Source organism: Anomaloglossus baeobatrachus, chromosome 8 (genome assembly GCF_048569485.1).
Source record: "Anomaloglossus baeobatrachus isolate aAnoBae1 chromosome 8, aAnoBae1.hap1, whole genome shotgun sequence".
In the NCBI taxonomy this organism is placed as follows: Eukaryota; Metazoa; Chordata; class Amphibia; order Anura; family Aromobatidae; genus Anomaloglossus; species Anomaloglossus baeobatrachus.
This window is the reverse complement of record NC_134360.1, coordinates 74640420-74661177: the sequence shown is the minus strand read 5'-3', so window position 1 is coordinate 74661177 and position 20758 is coordinate 74640420. Positions and strand designations below refer to the sequence as shown.

The following is a 20758-nucleotide window of genomic DNA, read 5'->3' as shown; positions in this document are numbered from 1 at the left end:
ACCGTATCTTCTTCAGAAGAGTAACAAACTGTTTTCAGTATACAATCAATAAATGGTGGTTGACAAAATTTGGTATAATGTACTTATCTTTATACTTAAAGGAGTATTCCCATCTTCAAGATCCAATCCGAATATGTAGTAGGTGTAATAATGAGAAAATTAGCAAATACATTTAAAAATGTATTTTCTCTGATGCCTCATTGGGGGACACAGGACCATGGGTGTTATGCTGCTTATCCATAGGAGGACACTAAGTAGATGCAAAGATGTTAGCTCCTCCCCTGCAGTATACACCCCCTGGCCCAGCCAGGCTACTTCAGTTTTAGCTTAGTGTCTATAGGAGGCACATCTCTGCAGACTTACTGCAGCAAGAATTTTTTGTTCGGGGACCGATTTCCCAAAACCATCAACAGGCGGGAACGCGGAGTATCACCTCCCCGTAACCCCTCCTGCGACGCTGGATCCTGGGCTGTTACTCACTGGACGACAGGTCTCATGGCACTGATTTTCCAGAGCCCAGAGCAGATGAAAACTTCCTCAATGCCTCTTGCAGGCTCTGAGTTGATACACGTTCTGCACCAAGTGTGACCAGGCAGAGACTGCCATCTCCACAGGAGCTGAGGTGAGATCATTCCGATTTTTTCCAGAGCACAGAGCAGATGAAAACTTCCTCACTCCCTCTGGCAGGGTCTGAGTTGATACACGTTCTGTGACCAGGCACAGCAGGCGTCAGAATCTGCACACTTGCTCCCTGACAGGAAATTGGAGCAAAGGTCACACTGACTGGATGCACATGGGCTGTGATTGCAGACTCCTGCATAGCATTCCACCTGTGGCGGGGGGGGGGGAGAGTTCCCAGGACTCAGTGCAGCCGCAGCTGTGGTACGCTTATAGAGGTTTTTCTGTCCACCATTGTTGTGCAGGGCTGGAGGGGGGAAGGGGAGTCCCTTCCCACCATGTTTTGTTTTTTTTTTTTTTGTTTATTATATTTTCTCATGCATTCTTGTCAGAGCTAAGCCTTGTCCCCTCTGACACTCGATAAGCCACGCCCCCCCTCACAGAGGATCTACAGAGCATTGCTCCCTCTTGTCGTGATCAGAGCCTGTGGGCGTGTCTCAGAGCTGGCTTCCTCCTTCCCACAGGAACTGTGACACAGGAGGAGGGGGAGGAAGGGCCATCAGTGTTCTGGGTGAGTTATAGCCTCACTTGCATATTAGCTATGCAGAGCATTGCTCCCTCATTACAATCGGTTTGTGGCTCATCAGCCAGGGGCTGCAGTCAAATGTTTTATGCTCTGCACAACTACAGCAACAACTATAGCTACTAGGGGATGATAGCACCTCTTCCTTCTGTGAGTCCGGTGCCCCTGTAGCTTACCCCCCCCGCCACCACCGCAGCAACCGCTGCCAGCCCAGAGCCTACGGCTCCCAGTCCCCCGGAATGGGCACAGTTCCCAGAACCTGGTGCTGGCTATGTAACATCGTTCTCACACCCCTCGGGGCCCCTGGACAGAACGCAGCCTGATGACACCTCTATAGAGGGTCCTTCTGATAAGAATCAGCCCTCTGCTTCACCGGTTGCAGATCAGAAAAAGGGCATGACCCCCATGGTTCTCCCTCTGGGGTACACAGATGGGGTTCTCCCACATGTTCCGCGATCTCTGAGGAGCCGGAGGAAGGAGATTGATGTTTGTACCCGGATGATTCCTTGGTTTCAACCTCCCCGAGCGATCAAGCTGCGATGGACTCCCTTATTGCTGCAATAATCAACCAAAACTCTGCATGTGGAAGATCTCCCATCCACTACTACTGACCCTGCGGTCTCCTTTAAAAAAGAAAAGGGTGAAGAAACCTCAAAAAAAAAAAAAAAAGGGGGGATTTTAACGCCGTTTCGGTATCCGTAAACTCATGGAGTCCCGGTACCCCTTTGGCTTAGCTGTCTCTAAGGGCTGGGCTGATCTGACCTCGGTGGACCCTCACCCGGCTTCCGCCTGCCTGAAGGACCACTCCTGGCTTTTACTTGATGGATCCTCCTTCAAGGACCCGACAGACAGACAAGTGGAGCAGCTCGATCGCTCTGCCTCGAGGCCGCGGGTCCCTCTCCCCTTCCGTGTGGGTCGCACAGGCTCCAGGACTACCAGTTTCCCTCAGACCCTCACAGATGTAACAGTTAACATTGCTGCGGCGGCAAAGTACCTCATGCAGGACTCCCTCGGCGCTGCTACCTGCGCAGTTATTGCCGCCTCAAATACCATAGCCATCCGTAAGGCCCTCTGGTTCCGATAATGGAGAGCGGACTCTGTCTCTAAGAAGCCTCTCACAGTACTCCTTTCCAGACCGATGGTTTGCCGATCATCTGGACAGGCTCTTTTTTTTCTTTATCGTTCCTATGGGAGACCCAGCCCATGGGTGTATAGCTACTGCCTCCGGAGGACACACAAAGTTACTACACTCAAAACGTGTAGCTCCTCCCTCCCAGTATATACACCCCCTGCTAGCCAGTCCTAGCCAGTTTCATGCTTTGTGTCAGGAGGATCACACACACACATGCATCCTTTTTTGATTTTCATTTTTTCTACAGATTTGGAAGAAAAGCGGGTCCACTGGACCCCCGGCATGTCCCTTCACACCCCCTGGCGGCGGTGCTGTTAAGGTTGATTCAGGGCAAGAGCCCTTCATGCCGCGCTCCTTCACCATCCCATGCTGGGGCTCTGGCTTGAAGTGGGAGCCAACACGGTTCTCACTGCTTTGCAGGAGACCGGCCTCCATCCGCAGCCCTTTGACAGGACCCTGCTGGACGGAGCACTGGACCCCCACCCCACCCAGGGACTGGACCCTGCGTCTCAAAGCTAAGTATAGAGACGTTATTCAGAGGGTCCTTCTGCAATGTGGGGCACTTTATTAGGGGGACAGTGTTTGACTTTGATAATGCTGCTTTTACTGTGTTTCCGGCCGGTTCCACTGTTTTTTTCTGTGTACCGCGCCGATGATGCCTGATTTTCAGCCGCATGTTTAACTCTAGGCCCCGGCTTCAGCCGCGGCCTAGTTTCGTCTCGTTCCCCTGCATGTCAGTCATGCAGGGGGACGCTGCAGCGCCGCCCAACCGCCGCTCTGCACAGGGGAGGACACTCCTTGTTGAGGAGATGATTCCCTCCCCTGTACATTTCTTAGCCCTCCGATTCCCGCTCCTGGGTTAACCCCCGCCCTCCCCCCTCACTCTAGCGCCATTTTCTCAGCGTTCTTAGTACGCTGATCGGCGCTGGCTGCTCTGCAGTGCAGAGGGAGTGAATCTGGCTGGGGGTCCAGGCTTGGAACCTGGGGGGGCACTCACAATAGCGGCCTGACAAGTCACAACCTCTGGTTGTGCACTTTTATATACTATCAGGGCATTGTGAAGGAGTTAATTCTTTATTATAGAACCTCCTCCTCAGCAGCATGTCTCACTAGGAGCAAAGCTCCAAGGCTGTACACTACATGTTCTGCATGTAGGCTCATATTGCCTGAACCGGCACAGACCCATACTGTAATGGTTCTTAGGTGGTGGTGCCTCAGCCTGGAGTCTCCCCAGGCTGAACCCCTGTCTTGTGTTTTCTTGGACGAGGAGGATGTCTCTATCAGGGGCTCGGACGCTGCTTTACGTACTTTGATCCGTCCGTAGATGACGGGGATGCGAATGATTAGATTGCGTCCATTATACTTGTATTGGACCTCCATCCGCCTGTATCAGGGGAGTATTCCCCGCTGGCAAAAAGGCATCAGTATACCTTTAACAAGACGAGGAGTGTGTTCCTTAACCACTCCAGTTTTCAGCCCGCTGCGTCCAAGCCCGCAGCCTGTCCTGCAGATCCCACAGCGGGGTTCTGCTGCCTGTCTCCCCCTCCCATCAGAGGTGGTCAAGGAGTGTACTCATTCGCCAAGCGTGGCCACTCCGGTGTCCAGACTTTCAGCCCGGATAGTTGTATCAGTGGCTGACGGCACCTCTATAAGGATCCCACGGTACATTAATTTTGTACTGGACCTCAATCCGCCGGAGTTACCTTATCTAGGTGAACACAACGTGTGTTCCTTAACCACTCCAGTTTTCAGGCCCCTGTGACCAGCCCAGGGTCCGCTCTGACAGTCGCTTCCCATGAAGCGTGATTCTGAGGACTGGGTTTCCCCCGTCCACCAATGGTGGTCAAGAGGTGGGCTCATTCACCTCAGGTGGCTCAGCCCGGACCGTTATGTCAGTGGCTGATGGCTCCTCAGAGGAGATGCATTCCCTCACAGGGACTCTATGCCCAAGACGGTTGCCTGAACTTCCAGACTTCAGTCTTTCCATCCTCTGCCAAGTCTGCCATGCTGGACACCGCACAGCGGTGGTTTTGGCTACTTTCCTCGCTATCCGCAAGTGTGGCTTCGGCAATGGAAGGCAGATGCCTCTATAGAGGTTCCTTGCTGGGCTCCCCTTTGGTGGGACCAGTCTCTTCGGAACCAACTAGATGAAATTTAGGAAGCTCTCGGCGACGAGAGTTCTTCCTTGCCACAAACCTAAACCAGGGCAGGAATCAGTTGAGGTTTCGGTGGTTTCCGTTCCTCCTTCTGATCGTCCTCTAGCTCGGCCTTAGTTCATAGAACCAAATGGCTTGAAGCTGCGTCTTCAGAAGACCGCAGGAGATGCTACCACGGAGTCAGCTTCCTCCGAGCTATCTGGCCACGCCAACCACCTCCTTGGTCGGTGGCAGGCTCTCTCCACTTGGCGACGTATGGTTCTACCACGTCTCCGTTCAGTGGGGGCGAGTTTATATCTCCCATGGCTACAGGATGGAATTCTGTCCACCCGCCAAACAGATTTTTTCTGTCAACTCCTCCCGGCTCCAAGGCCGCCGCCTTCTCACAGGCCGTGGCATTTCTTGCAGGCCAACGGAGTAATTGTTCCGGTTCCCGACTGGGAACGGTTCTGAGATTTTTGCTTAAATCTATTTCTAGTCCCCGAAGAGGGCGGTGCCTTCCGACCTGGATCTTTAGCTTTTCAAGCATGGTCAGGTGTGGCGTTTTCACATGGAGTCTCGGTCTTGTTCCGTGTGTTTTTCACCGGATCAATCAAGAACCCAAGGAGATTCCCTAGCAGCCATCGGCATCAGGGATGCCTTTCGGCAAGGGTCAATCGCAGTTTCACACCAGCGTTGACTACGTTTTGCCATCGGAGTGGTCCAATTCGTGGCTCTTCCCTTGGGGTTAGCCACGGCCCCTCGAGTATTCTCCTTGGGGCTGCTGTGATTAGGGTCCTGCACCCCTAGGGATTGGCAGTGATCGTTTGCCCTGGACGGTTTTCTTCTCGGGGTTTCATCCAGTGCAGACTCTTAGTAGAGTACTTCGCTTACTCTCGCCACTCTAATCTATTCGGGTGGCTTGTCATTCTGTCCAGGTCCACTCTGACTTCGCACCAGAGGTTTTCAGGGACGCAATTCGAGACTCTGTCGGCACTTGTGAAGCTGCTCTTAGTCGATCAGTAGTCCCTCCGCTGGCGGTCGATGTCGTTCTATCAGACACCAAATACTGGTGCTGGTCAGACGGTGGCGTCAATGGAAGCGATTCCTTGCCCAGTTTCTCCTGCGTCCTCTGAGACTGGAGGGTTTCCGCTGTATACGCGACCTCCCTCCTTCTCGGAGTGGTGGCTTCGCCACTGACCAGGGGCTCGTTGCAGTGGTGGTTTCGGCCACTCTGTCTCAGGGATGCTCCTTCCTGGCCCCGTCCCGGGTGATCCTCACCAGGGTGCTGGTCTTTCCGCCTTGGGAGCAGTATATCTCCACCGTGGAGCGCAGGGCGCTTGGACTCTGTCCGAATCAGCCCTCTGGTTCAATGTGCTGGAAATCAGAGCTGTATTTCTAGCTCTCTAAGCCTTCACCATCTGTTGGCGGCTAGGCACATTCGAGTCCAGTCGGACAACGTGACAGCGTTTTCCTACATCAACTTCCAGGGCGGGACATTCAGCCGTCTGGCAATCTTGGCGGCTCATCATTCTTCAGTGGACAAGGGACTCCTAGTCCACCATATCCGCAGCCCACATCCTAGATGTGAAAACTGCGAGGCAGACTATTTCAGCTGTCCAACCGTGGTCCACAATCCTCAGGTTTTGCGGTAGGCACACTGGTTCATGTTTGATCCCAGCTTCGTCTCTACCTCTTGCCCAGAGTCCTGCGCAAGATCAGTTAAGGGGGCCGTCGGGTCATTCTCGTTCTCCAGACTGACCCAGGCAGGCTTGGTACCCTGACCTGCTCCTTCTGTCCGTTGGGTTGCCATGGCATCTTCCGGACCGTTCAGACCTTTTCTCAAAAGGGTCCGTTTTTTCCGTCAGAATTCTGGATTCTCAGATTGACGGCGTAGCTCTTGAGTCCTGGATCTTGGCGACTTCTGGTATCCTTCCTGAAGTCATCTCCGCTATGACTCGAGCTTCAAAGTGTCCTTTGACCTTTTTAGCTTTGCCGACCCTCCTGTCTCTTTCACAGTCCGGTTTACAGCTAGGACTATCCCTCATTAAGGGACAGGTCTCGGCTCTGTCAGTATGTGCCAGCGGCGTATCGTCCGGCTGGCTCCGGTGCGCTCCTTTCAGGGCGCATCTCACATTATTCCGCCTTTCCTGCGGCCTATGGAGCCCTGGGACCTTAATCCGGTCCTCTCGGTTCCCGGAAACCCCCCTTTGCGCCTCTTAGGGAGGTTTCTTTGTTTCATCTTTCACAGAAAGTAGTCTTCTAGTGGCTATAATTTCCCGCCAGAGAGTTCTGGCTGTACTCTCTCGGAGTCACCCCCTTCTTGGCCTTTTGCATCAAGACAAGGTGGTCTCCGTCCGACTCCGGACTTTTTTCCCTGAGGTGGTTACTGCTTCCACCTTATCCGGGGCAATTTTCCTGCCTTCCTTTTGTCCGGCTCCTGTTCATCGCTTGAGAAAGCGTTGCATATCCTGGATCTGGTGCGGGCGCTCCGGATCTATGTGTCTTGCACCGCCGTTATTAGGCAGTGCACCTCTCTCTGGTGCTGACCGCTAGTCAGCGTAGCGGTCTCTCGGCATCTAAGCCGACCCTGGTTCGTTGGCTTAGGTCGGCCATTTCCGAGGCCCAACAAGTGTACTCAAGTGCCTTCCCCGCCGGGGATCAGAGCACATTTGATCAGACCTGTCGGTGCCTTTTGGGCTTTCAGGCTCCAGACTACGGCTCAGTAGGTCTGTCAGACTGCAGCTCGAATTAGTCTGCATACTTTTTTCGAAGCTCTATCCAAGGCATGCTTATGCTTTGGCAGACGCGGGCTTAAGCAGACGCATCTTTCAGGCGTCTGTCGCCCATTTGTGAAGTTAGGTTTTGCCTGCTTCTCAGTTGTCTGTTTATTCCCACCCATGGACTGCTTTGGAACGTCCCATGGTCTGGGTCTCCCATAGGAACGATAAAGAAAAAGAGAATTTTGTTTACTTACCGTAAATTCTTTTTCTTATAGTTCCGTCATGGGAGACCCAGCACCCTCCCTATTGCCTGTTGGCAGGTTTCTTGTTCCGGTGTCTTCACCGGCTGTTATTGTTGTAGACAGAGGTTCCGGTTCTTCCGGTTTTTACTCTGTCTCTTCTTGTGGGTGGATGTCCTCCTTCAGCTTTTGCACTAAACTGGCTAGGACTGGCTAGCAGGGGGTGTATATACTGGGAGGGAGGAGCTACACGTTTTGAGTGTAGTAACTTTGTGTGTCCTCCGGAGGCAGTAGCTATACACCCATGGGCTGGGTCTCCCATGACGGAACTATAAGAAAAAGAATTTACGGTAAGTAAACAAAATTCTCTTTTTTTGTCTGACGCCACGGGAGCAAAAGAGTACCTACCTCCCTCCCCCAACTCTAGCCCAGGATGTTTTTTACTAGACATGCAGGGCCCGACCTTCTCAGCCCTCCTCGAGTCCACCTCGTCCTGGCAGTCTAGACAAAGACCGAGGAGTCTCGTCCTCCTCCATCTGGGCCGCCGCCTCAGACCACAAATGGGTGTGATACCTTGGGTCTTCCGGTTACCACATTGAATTCTGGACCCGATCTCCTGGTCAGTCTTTTCTCTCAAACCCCCTCCAAAGGCTCCAAAACACCACGAGGCCTTCTCCTGAGCAATCCACTCCCTCCAAAGGGGGTGGGTGATGGTATCTGTTCCCAACGGCGAGAGGTTCAAGGCCTTCTATTCCAACCTCTCGTGGTCCTCAAAAAAGGACGGGTCAGTTCGTCCCATCCTGGATCTCTAACACCTGAGCAAACATGTGCACGTAAGGAGATTCAGAATGGACTTCCTAGGGTCCATTATTACCTTTATGGTCGAAGGAGAATTCCTTGCCTCCCTAGCTATCAGGGACGCGTACCTGCACATACCCATCGCTCCAGCTCACCAAAAGTTCCTCTGCTTCGCGGTTCAGAACTTTTTTTTTTTTTCCCATTTGTGGCCCTACCCTCTGCTCTGCCACAGCACCAAGGGTCTTAACTAAGGTCATGGCGGCCACCATGAGTGCCCTTCACGCCAGGAGAGTGGCTGTTCTGCCTTGCTTGGATGACCTCCTCATCAAGGGCTCAACCAGCGTGCAGATCACTTAGGGCGGCTTCTGACTCCAGTCAAATCATCCCCGGTCCCGTCAACATCCGTCACCTCCCTGGCCATGTCCCTGGACACTCTTCGGGGCTTGATATTTTCCCCTCAAAACAAGGCGACTGCTCTACAACAAGCGGTACACTGCCCTCTACGTACTTCTCTCGCTCCATACGATTCAGTATGAGAGTGCTAGGTAGGATAGCGGTGGCTATAGAGGCAGTGCTGCTCGCTTAGCCACACCACCGCCCACTGCAGCTTGCGCTTCTAGCTGCCTTGGACAAGAGCCCCTTTTCCTTGGACGAACCTTTCACCTGACACCTTCAGTCAGGTATGCGCTTTGCTGGTGGCTTCAGTCCTCTTCCATATTGAGAAGGAGTTTTTCTCCCCCAAGTGGACTGGCTACTCCTGACCACGGACGTCAGCCTCTTAGTCTGGGGAGCAGCGTACTGGCTCCACACTGCTTCGGGACGTTGGACACCCCAGGAGTCTTCCCTTCCCAGAAATCATCCTGAAAATCAGTGCGATCTTCTCGCGCTCAGGTCATTCCCCCCTTCTGCTAGCAGGTCGTTTGATTCGGGTCCAATTGGACAATGCAAGGTTGAACGCAAAGGTACCCGCGTTCTTAGCCAGGTCATGTGATCCACAGTCCATTGGCGCAGATGCTCTAGTCTCCTGAAGTCGTTTCAGTCTGCCTTACATGTTTTTCACCTCTGCCCCTGCTGCCGCGGGTAATCAGGAAGATCAAGGCAGAAGGAGTCCCGGTGATACGAATAGCACCGGACTAGCCCAGGTGCGCCTGGTATGCTGAATTAGTACAATTGCTCATGGCGCCTCGTAAGCATCCCAGACCTGCTGACCCAAGGGCCCATTTCCCATCAGAACTCCAGAGCCCTGAAGCTGACGGCCTGGCCATTGAGACCTGGACTTTAACAAAAGCGAGATTCTCTCCTGCGGTCATCTCCACCATGTACAGTGCCCGAAAGCCGGCCTTCATCCCGTTTTTACCACCGTATGTGAAAAACTTTCCATTCCCAGTGCAGGGAATCTAATGTCGAACCTATGCCTCTGGCGATCCTCAGAATTCTTGATTTTTTTTTTTGATTTTTTTTTTTGGCAGTCAGGTTGCAAAAGGGGTTGGCCCTCAGCTCCTTTAAGGGGCAGGTTTCATCTCTCTCGATATTCTATTAATACCGCCTAGCTTGCAATCCGCAAGTCAAGACTGTCCTCAAGGGTGTTTCCCATCTAGTTTCCCTGTATAAACGGTCGCTGGACCCATGGGACCTCAACCTCGTTTTGGACGGTATCCAGAGGTCCCCTTTTGAACCTCTTAAGGAATCTTCTCTTGCTCTTCTCTCCTGGAAGGTAACATTCTTAGTGGCGATTACGTCCATCAGACAAGTTCCGGAACTGGCAGCACTCTCTTGCTGCAGACCCTTTCTGATCTTTCATCAGGACAAGGTGGTTCTACGCCCCCTTCCGGATTTTTTTCCGAAGGTTACTTCCCCGTTTCATATGAACGAGGACATTGTTCTGCCTTCCTTTTGTCCACACCCAGTCCTAGGGGTGGAAAGGGTTCTATATTCGCTAGACCTTGTGAGGGCTCTCAGATATTACGTACCTAGGACAGCCCCTTTAGGAACATAGACTCCTTGTTCGTCATTCTTGAAAGGCCGTGAAAGGCCTAAGACAGGAGAGGCAGCTTCATAGGCAACGCTGGCTTGCTGGATTCGCTCTGTGATCCAGGAGGTCTACCGCTTGCAACTCAAGCCCATTCCTAGTGGGCTGCGGACTCATTCCATGTGAGCAGTTGGCGTCTCTTGGGCCATTAGGCATCAGGCTTCAGTGGAACAGAGGTGTAAGGCTGCGACCTGGTCTTGCCTATATACTGTTTCAAAGCATTACTGAGTCTATACCCAGGCTTCGGCTGAGGCGAACCTAGGTAGGAAAATTCTGCAAACAATAATGGAGTACCTATCTCAGTAGGCGCTCCTGGCTATCTGGGACTGGTCCCTAGTCCTTGGGTTGCGTTGTTTATTGTTTTACCCACCCATGGACTGCTTTAGGACGTCCCATTGTCCTGTGTCCCCCAATGAGGCGTCAGAGAAAAACGGATTTTTGTGTACTCACTGTAAAATCGTTTTCTCATAGCCATCATTGGGGGACACAGCGCCCTCCCTTTTGCCCTGTTGGGCCTTAGCTTTTTTTCTGTCTCAGTACTTTTTTGTTATGAGCATTCCCTCATGTTTTTTGTTACTTGTTCTCCTACTGCTTGTGTACTAAAACTGAAGTAGCCTGGCTGGGTCAGGGGGTGTATACTGCAGGGGAGGAGCTAACATCTTTGCATCTACTTAGTGTCCTCCTATGGATAAGCAGCATAACACCCATGGTCCTGTGTCCCCCAATGATGGCTATGAGAAAACGATTTTACGGTGAGTACACAAAAATCCGTTTATTATTCTTTGAAAACCTATGTCACTTACCTTATGTGCAGGGCATTACAGTAGCTTAGGTATCTAAGATTACGCGTAAAGGGACAACTAGTGGTCGTAAACATGTCTACCTAAGTTACTACTATGCCCTACACATGAGGTAAGTGACCTAACTTATCAGGAAAAGTATGCTACATTTCTAATTGGAGGTATTTGCTATTATTATTATGCCAACTACATATTGAGATATAATCTTGATGATGGGAATAACCCTTTTGAAGGGATATTCCCATCTCCAAGATCCTATCCAAATATGTAGTAGGTATAGTAGTAATAATAATAATAATAGGAAATGCCTCCACTTAAAAACATAGTAAAGTTCTCCTGATAAAGCCATGTCTCTTACTTCATGTGCGGGGCATTGTAGCTTAGGAATCTATAGTTATGACCACTAATATAGTGACAGTTGCTCATGGTTGTAACCATGGATATGTAAGCTGCAATGCCCTGGACATGGGGTAAGAGACATGGCTATATCAGGAGAACTATAATACATTTCTATTTGGAGGTATTTGCTAATAATAATAATAATAATAATTATTATTATTATTATTATTATTATTACACCTACTACATATTTGGATAGGATCTTGGCGATGGGAATACTCCTTTTTAAGTGTTTATTTTTACATGCATTGTTCCTATTTAAGAAAGTAATTGTGTAAATAAGTGATTACTGTTGGGTATTATAACTGTTGTGTGTCCGTCGCTCAGGTTGTGAAGGCGCTGGTCCGCACGCTACATCAGGAATGGCTCAGTGTGCGGCGCTTATCCATCCTTCAGCCCAGCCCAAACCAGAACAAATCGGTGCAGTTCCTAAGAGAAGCGGTGATGGTTCTCCACAGCCTCTACCAGAAGGACAGAAGCTTCAGTGAACATTGCTTGGAGGTCTTCCACCAGTATGACCAAGTGGTGCCTGGAGTCCGAGCATTGTTTAGGAAATTCAACACCATGAATGAGAATGAAGGTGGAACTCGGCTCTGCACTATGTATCTGTTATATTTGGGTGTTACACTTATAGGGTCCTGCTATCATGACAGACAGCAGATTGTAGTACATCTGTGGGGTAGGACCACTGCAAAGGGCCTGTAAAGAGTGAAAATACCAGGGCGCATCTACGGCATGAGGCCATGTGTTTGCTTTTAGCCAATCAGCCAAGAGGGTCACATTATTGACATACAGAAAGCATTTTATTTCCATTCCCTAGAGGAGTAAAAGTTGCTTCTCTAGTTTCTTGCTGCAGCTATTAGGCCCCCTACATTATGATGCCTATACAGTTTTAGGTATGTTTGCAGGGACATACCGTATTTTTCGCTTTATAAGACGCACTTTTGTTCCCCCAAATTTTGGGGGAAAGTAGGGGGTGCGTCTTATAAGCCGAATATACGGGGGGTATATATATATATATATATATATATATACTAGAAGGTGGCCCGATTCTACGCATCGGGTATTCTAGAATTTACGTATTGTGTAGTTCATGTATGATTTTTGTTATATATATATATATATAGAGAGATGTTGTTGTCTGTAGTTACCAAGTGTTTGTGTAGGGGCTGTACATGTTCTGGGTGTTGTCTGGGTGTGACGGGGGGTGAGAGCGGTGTTGTATGTGTGTTGCGTTGTTTGTGGAGCGCTGTGTGTCTGTAGCGTTGTGTGTGTGTTGCGCGGTTTGTGTGTGTGTGGTGTGTTTTGGGGGGAGGTATGTTTTGTGCAATGTGTGTGTTGTGCGGTATGTGCGTATATTTGTGTGTGCCGCGGTGTTTGTGTGTTGGGTGTTGTGTGTGTGCAGCGTTGTCTGTGTGTGTGGGTGTCTGTGTAGGGCAGTTGTTTGTGGTTCCCAGTGTGTGTGTGTGGTGTGTTGTGCAGTGCGCGCGCGTGTGTGTGTGTGTGTGTGTGTGTGCATCAGCCTCTCTTCTCTCAGCCTACCTCTCCCAGCCTCCCTCAGCATCAGCCTCCCTCTCCCAGCCTCCGCAGCATCAGCCTCCGCCAGCATCAGCCTCTCTCCTTCCAGCCTCCTCCAGCATCAGCCTCCCTCTCCCAGCCTTCCCCAGGATCAGCCTCTCTCCTCCCAGCCTCCGTCCTCCCAGCCTTCCCCAGCATCAGCTTTCCCCTCCCAGCCTCCCTCAGCATCAGCCTTCCCCAGCATCAGCCTCTCTCCTCCCAGCCTCAGCCTCTCTCCTTCCAGCCTCCCCCAGCATCAGCCTCTCTCCTTCCAGCTTCCCTCAGCATCAGCCTCCCCTTCCCAGCCTTCCCCAGGATCAGCCTCTCTCCTCCCAGCCTCCTTCCTCCCAGCCTCCTTCCTCCCAGCCTCCCTCAGCATCAGCCTTCTGCTCCCAGTCTCCCCCAGCATCAGCCTCCTCATGCATCAGCCTCCACCAGCATCAGCCTCTCTCCTTCCAGCCTCTCTTCTTCCAGCCTCCCCCAGCATCAGCCTCCCCTTCCCAGCCTTCCCCAGGATCAGCCTCTCTCCTCCCAGCCTCCCTCAGCATCAGCCTTCCGCTCCCAGTCTCCCCCAGCATCAGCCTCCCCAAGCATCAGCCTCCACCAGCATCAGCCTCTCTCCTTCCAGCCTCCCTCAGCATCAGCCTCCCGTTCCCAGCCTTCCCCAGGATCAGCCTCTCTCCTCCCAGCCTCCTTCCTCCCAGCCTCCCTCAGCATCAGCCTTCCCCTCCCAGTCTCCCCCAGCATCAGCCTCCCCAAGCATCAGCCTCCACCAGCATTAGCCTCTCTCCTTCCAGCCTCCCCCAGCATCAGCCTCCCCAAGCATCAGCCTCCACCAGCATCAGCCTCCCTCGTCCCAGCCTCCCCCTCCCAGCCTCCCCCAGCATCAGCCTCTCTCCTCCCAGCCTTCCCCATGATCAGCCTCTCTGCTCCCAGCCTCCTCCAGCACGCCGTGCTCCTCTGCCGACACTCACACACCCGATCGCACCCACTCACACACACCCGATCGCATCCACTCACACACACCCGATCGCATCCACTCACACACACCCGATCGCATCCACTCACACACACCCGATCGCATCCACTCACACACACCCGATCGCATCCACTCACACACACCCGATCGCATCCACTCACACACACAGACACTGACGATATCGCACATACGCGCTTATACTCACAACATCCGGGGATATCACATGCTTCTGGCCATGTGATCCTCCGGCAGGTCCTGGAAGATCACAACAGCACAGTATCGAGGCCGAGAAGCAAGCGATATCCCAGGATGTTGTGAGTATGTGGATGCGATGTGAGGTGTGTGTGTGAGTGAGTGTGATCTGATTTGTGTGTGTGTATGTGTGTGTGCTGTTATGTGTGTGCTGTTATATGTCTCTATTTTCCGCCGCTGCAGGACCTTGATGTGTGGATGCGATGTGATGTGTGTGTGAGGTGTGTATGAGAGTGAGTGTGAGCCGGTGTACACTGGTAACTATGATACACATCGGGTAACTAAGGGACCTTAGTTACCCGATGTGTATAATGGTTACCAGCTTTCACGGCCTCCGTGAAGATCCCAGCATCGCAAGGTTATGTGTGGCGCTGCTGGGATCCTGACGGAGCCGGTGTAGAAGCAAGCGATATCCCAGCATGTTGTGATGTGTGAGGTGTGTGTGAGAGTGAGTGTGAGAGTGAGTGTGATCTGATGTGTGTGTGTACTCACCTGGGAATCGGGGCTCCGTGTCAGTTGGGCCAGAGCGAGCGTGCATTGCGTGAGGGGGCGGGGCCTGCAGAGAGCCGGGGCGAGAGGCCAATCCGTGTGGGGGGGCGGGGCCATGGCGAGCCCAGCGGCCAATCAGCTTTGTGTCACCGTAAGGACACAATTTCGGAGCATGACAGACAGACAGATAGACAGACAGATAGACAGACAGACAGACAGACAGAATAAGGCAATTATATATATAGATGTACACTGCAGGGTACAGGGGAGGTGGGGGCAGCAGCTCTGGAGCGCAGGGGAACGCTGCGGGCTGCAGCCTTTGATCTCCTGCTCCCGCTCATATAATATGCACAGCCGCTGTCCATCTCCAATGGTGCTGAAATCGCATGCAGTGATGGGCTGGGGGAGCGGTGCATATTATATGTCCCTGCGTCCCAGTGTGATCGCACATGCCCCCCCCTGTGTTAGATTTGGCCCCCAGGCTGCTGCTCATTCTAAAATAAAAAAAGCTTTACTTACCCCCACCAGCGTTTCTCCCGGTGTCCCTGCTTCCACTGTGATCAGGCAGGCAGAGATCTCAGTCTGCTGTGCCGATCACATGACGCACTGAGAACCAGGAAGTAAGGAACAGAAGCACGGAGGGAGACAGGAGGGCGATAAACGCTGGAGGAGGTAAGGAAAGAGGGTTTTATTTTACTATGGGCAGCAGCCTGGGGGCGATATCTAACACAGGGGGAGGGGGGATCCTGTGCGATCTATAGGGGCCATGGGCAGCACTATGGGGGCGATATCTAACACAGGGGGACTTGTGTGATCTATAGGGGCCATGGGCAGCACTATGGGGGCGATATCTAACACAGGGGGACTTGTGCAATCTATATAGGGGCCATGGGCAGCACTATGGGGGCGATATTTAACACAGGGGGACTTGTGCGATCTATATGGGGGCCATGGGCAGCACTATGGGGGTGATATCTAACACAGGGGGACTTGTGCGATCTATATAGGGGCCATGGGCAGCACAGGGGAATGTATGCAATCCATAGGGGGCCATAGGCAGCACAGGGGAACGTGTGCAATCCATAGGGGACCATAGGCAGCACAGGGGAATGTATGCAATCCATAGGGGGCCAAAGGCAGCACAGGGGAACGTGTGCAATCCATAGGGGGCCATAGGCAGCACAGGGGAACGTGTGCCATCACAAGGGGGCTATATTCAATATAAGGGGGCCATATCCAGATTAAGGGGGCTAATTTTAGGATCAGGGGCTATGAGGGACATATACCCTATATGATTTGTTAGAGGGACACTGGCATTATAAGATGGACCCCATTTAACATTAAAAAAAAAAATTCTCTTTTCCTTCACCAAATTTGGGGGTGCGTCTTATAATCAGGTGCGTCTTATAAAGCGAAAAATACGGTAAATGGGCTGAATTCTCAAACATTTGATGATCTCCTAAATTCTACTCTTTAGGATTTTTTTTAAGGGGTAAAACCTCAATTTGTTTTCTAAATAGAGATATGGTACATAAGATATACACTACTCAAAAAAACATCAAACTTAGGGATATGTGGCTTTCAGGTTACATTTCAGGATGATCTTACAATGCCCTCTAACCTTTTCAGGTGAACTTAATCTGACCTCTAAACATCTGATTGCACATGTCCAACTGTTCAATGTTTCAGGACTATTTGCACAACTTGCTGTTCTCTAACAAGGAGCTTAATGGTAAAATTCACAACAGGTCTTTGATCCATGAATCACCCAAGAAATTTCAGGGCTCTATTAGAATCAGTATTTAAACAGTCCTCCTCATCATGCTGTTTGAGATTTTGACATCATGAGACCAAGATGACATCTAACCAGTGCTCAGCAGTACGGCGCCATTGCAAGACTTCAAGCGGGATGCTCTCAGACGGAAGTGGCCACTGAGCTTACAGTGTTAGTGTGTTATCAGCAGGTTGTACAGAGATACAGCGAGACTGAAAGAGCACCAGACGGGCTTTGGCCACATCCCACACTGATGACCGCTTTGTGAACAATGTTCTTCAGAAGCGGATGATGAATGCCACACTACTCCAGGCACATCTAAGGGAGGTGAGAGGCACCCAAGTGTCACGTCAGACCATTCAAAATCATTTACATCAGCGTGGTCTGTGTACTAGATGACCTGCAATGTTGCTTGACCACACCACCAGGCACAGGCGTCAACGATGCTGGACGAGGGACCAGTGGGCCTCAGTACTATTCACTGATGAAAGTCAATTCGTGCTGAGCAGAAATTATGGCTTCCAGTGACGTTAAAGACCTCAAGGAAAGCGCTATGCATCAGCCACTGTTGTCACCAGATGAGCCTTTGGTGGTGGTGGTTTTACAATGTGGGCCGGTGTGTCTAATCAATACAGAATGGCCCTACACTTTATGAACTGTGCAATGACAAGCCCCTACTACTGGAATAACATCATTAATCCAGTGATTGTGCCTCTGCATGATCAGCACAGGCCTAATTTCATCTTCATGGATGACAATGCTCCAGCTTATCAAGGTAGCATCATTAGGGAACGGCTGCTGGAGACTGAGGAACCTCAAATGGAGCGGCTGGCACTTTCTCCAGACCTGAATACCACAGAAAACATATGGGATCGGCTGAATCACCGGGTAGAAGCCGTAACTCTGTACCCTCAATGACCTGTACAACAGAAGCTGTACAACCTCAATGAACCTGTACAACCTCAATGACCTGTACAACAGAACTCCACTTGTGGCCAGAAGGAGACTTTGTTGTCAGCTGTAATTGATGCTCAAGGCCACATGACAATTTCAGACACAGACACTGTTGGCTTTTGTTTCAATAAATAGTTTTGAGATGAGGAAATCACCATTGCATGATTCTACTTAAATGCTTTATTATCATGATAATTTATCACTGTAGCGAGAACTTTTTACGCTGTACATAAATTTCACTCAAAAGCCAAATATCCCCAACTTTTTGTGAGTTGTGAATCTAGAACATTATCAGATAAGGACTTTTCCCTTTTTTTTTTTTTTTAATATATAAAGGGCAATACTTATTAATTATATGTTTAAAAAATCCAATACACTTTTTCTAGAGCATCCATGGGAGAAATCTAAAGCCTGTCCCTCAGGTTTCTGGTGCACATTTGCAGATCAGGATGACACAGATCTGCTTACAGATTATCTCCATTTCCAGTTTTGCACAACTTTTGAAGTGAGGAAGATTTCAAATCTTTGGTGATAATTTGCAGCATATGAGCTATGGAAATATTCCCCTAGATAAGAGCAGAAAGCCATTTGTAGGTGGTTTCCATATGGATTATGGTGTGCTCTCCAACATCCAAGAAAATTATTCCGCATGAATGTACCCGTAGATAGATGTCAGCTGAACACTCATTTTGCTGAGTGTGCATACAGAATCCTGTGTTAAGGCCGCTTCTGACACACAAAGCCCGGGCTTAGAGAGGTCATAAGCTGCTCCACTGTCAGGACTGCCACCCCAAACTTATTTCTGACTAAATATTACTAGGTGAAAACTAAAATGGGTAGCAAATTTGATGGAGTTCCCAAAAATGATAATTGTGTATTAATTTATGATCTCTTCAATTTTACACTTTGCTACTTGTGATGAGCGAGCGTGCTCTGACTTCTCGATACTCTTATCAAGCATCAGGGTGCTCGGGTACGCTTGTTACTTGATTGACTATCGCTGGTGCTTGAGCCCAACATGTGAGGATTGCCAACCATACACAGTAATGCCATAGCCATGAGGGATACTGGCATAACTGTGATTGGCCTGCTGCATCGCATCATCGGATCTTATGTGAGACCCAGGGGTGCGATGCTCGGCACACTGTCCTCTGGAGTCGGTGCAGAGAGAGTTGATGTAGGAGGGAGAGCTTAGATTAGAGCAGGGTTTATACACTTGCACCCTTTAGTGCCTTTCATGTGGCACTAGAGGGTGTTTTTAGTCTTGTTAAAGTAAATATTGACTTGGAAGTTCCTCTATTTTTGATAACCAGCCAAGGAAAAGCAAACCGCTTGGGCTGGTATTATCAGGCCAAGAAGGCCCATGGTTATTTAACACTAACCAGTCTAAAATGATCAGCCTACAGCCGCCGCAGATTAGTTCATCACAGTAGATGCATCAATTATGGCGCTTTGCCCAGCTCTTCTAGATTGCCTTAGTGATGTGACAATTGGAAATATTTTTGGGAATTAATATCAGCTGTGTAGTGTACCTTCGGGTAAAGCGCCATAATTGATGCATCTAATGTGATGCCCCAATCTGCGGTGGCTGTGAGCTGATAGTTTTAGGCTTGGAAGGGTCAAATAACCATGAGCCGCCTTAGCCTGATAATATCCGCCCCCAGCTTTCTGTTTTACCTTGGCTGCTTATCAAAAATGGGGGGACCCCACATCACTTTTTAAAGTTACTTACCGTAGTTCCCAGCAGCGACCTGGCAGTCAGAGATGCCTCCAGGCTCTTCCCCAATGCTGTTCCCATTTCATTTGAGCGATTTTTCAAGTCCCCCCTGTTAGGGTCTTCTGGAAAAATGCTCGAGTTCCCCATGGACTTGCATTATATTCGTTACTCAAGTCGAGCCCTTCTGATCTATTCGATGCGAGTACTGAACACTCGAGCATTTTAGTGCTCGCTCATCACAATTTGCTACGAACAGCTTGCTGAGAATATATCGGCGGTTTCTGGGACCCTAATTCACGGGCGATAGCCTATCAAAATCTCTTTTTAAGTTTAACATTTTAAAAGTTTTCAATAAATTTTGACATTTTATGTTTTGAAAGACTTTATTAGTTATTTAGACTGCATTATTCCAGAACACATACATATATGTTTTAATATGTTTTCCTTCTGTTTTTAGAGTTTGCGCTTGATGAATTGTGTCCACCAGAAGTAGAGACAGAAGATGAAGGCATGGACTGCACATAATTCTGCATCTGCTGAATAGATTACATACCTTTCTCTCTAATGTGCACATGTATTTTAAGCAGATGAAATTCATTAGCTATTTTTGAAAGATTGGACAAAATGTTCACAGTAATAATTTGTCACTTTTTTTAGATCTCTCGCCTGTGGAATCCTGATAATACCTCATTAATATATACTGTATTTTAAAACCTTAAAATATATTTCAATACAGACATTTGTAATATGTGAGTTTTTTTTCATTTTTGGTATTACATAGTATGCTTGCTTTTTTTTTTTTTTTTTCCATATAGATAGATAGTTAGAGAGATAGAGAGAGAGAGAGAGATAGAGATATATAATTTATATTAGGGCAAAGCCCTTATACAATTTGTGCCACTCTTTTTAATCACTTTATTCATTTGCCATGAAAATGTTCTTATTCCCATATTCTAATTATAGTGCTCGGTGCATCATGGGCTTGGCCAAATGGTACATTGCACCTTTCCGCCCACACCTGCTAATTCACAGTTTTGGCTTTCCAGGAATGAGCTATGTCTGGACTGAAATCTCTGCTTTCCTGCCTGCATTCAGCAAGAAAGCCAAGATTTCACTCCAAGAAAGCCAGTGCTATCAATCAACAGAGAGATGGAAGCGGGAACACATGCAAAACCTGTGGCCGGATTAATGCACTGACCCGCTCTGTCACTACAAGGGTAAAATCTTAGTATCAATATGGAGGCTGAAGAGAGGCAAAAAAGAAGTAGAGACTAAACCGCACCGAAGTGAGAACACCATATACTGTATATATGAGAAAGAGGGGAGCCAGCACGATCTGAAAATGGCATTCATCATATAAAAAGTGCAAATTCACAGATTTATTCCAACTGTACTGTAATATAAATGAGATTTTAAGCAAATAATTGATCAATTCTTTGAGCCACCCCTGCCAACGTCACGGCAAATCTCAATAGGGGGGTCCTACTCTATATTCTGTATTTCATGTGCCATGCGGCCTCCTAGATAAAGTTAAAAGCAGAACCATAATGGAGCACACATACCTGTAACCTGTGTATATA

At 49.6% G+C, this 20758-nt stretch overlaps 1 protein-coding gene across 2 annotated transcripts in view; it reads left to right on the top strand.

Moving 5' to 3' along the window:
* ATRIP (ATR interacting protein) overlaps positions 1–19924 on the top strand; it is a 110123-nt gene extending 90199 nt beyond the window's left edge. For both annotated transcript variants that reach the window (XM_075321795.1, XM_075321796.1), the window contains exons 13-14: positions 11784–12036; positions 19636–19924. In XM_075321795.1, coding sequence (XP_075177910.1) covers positions 11784–12036; positions 19636–19703 — 321 coding nt within the window. In that variant the 3' untranslated portion in view covers positions 19704–19924. The remainder of the gene's footprint in view (positions 1–11783; positions 12037–19635) is intronic.
* Positions 19925–20758: the final 834 nt, after the last annotated feature.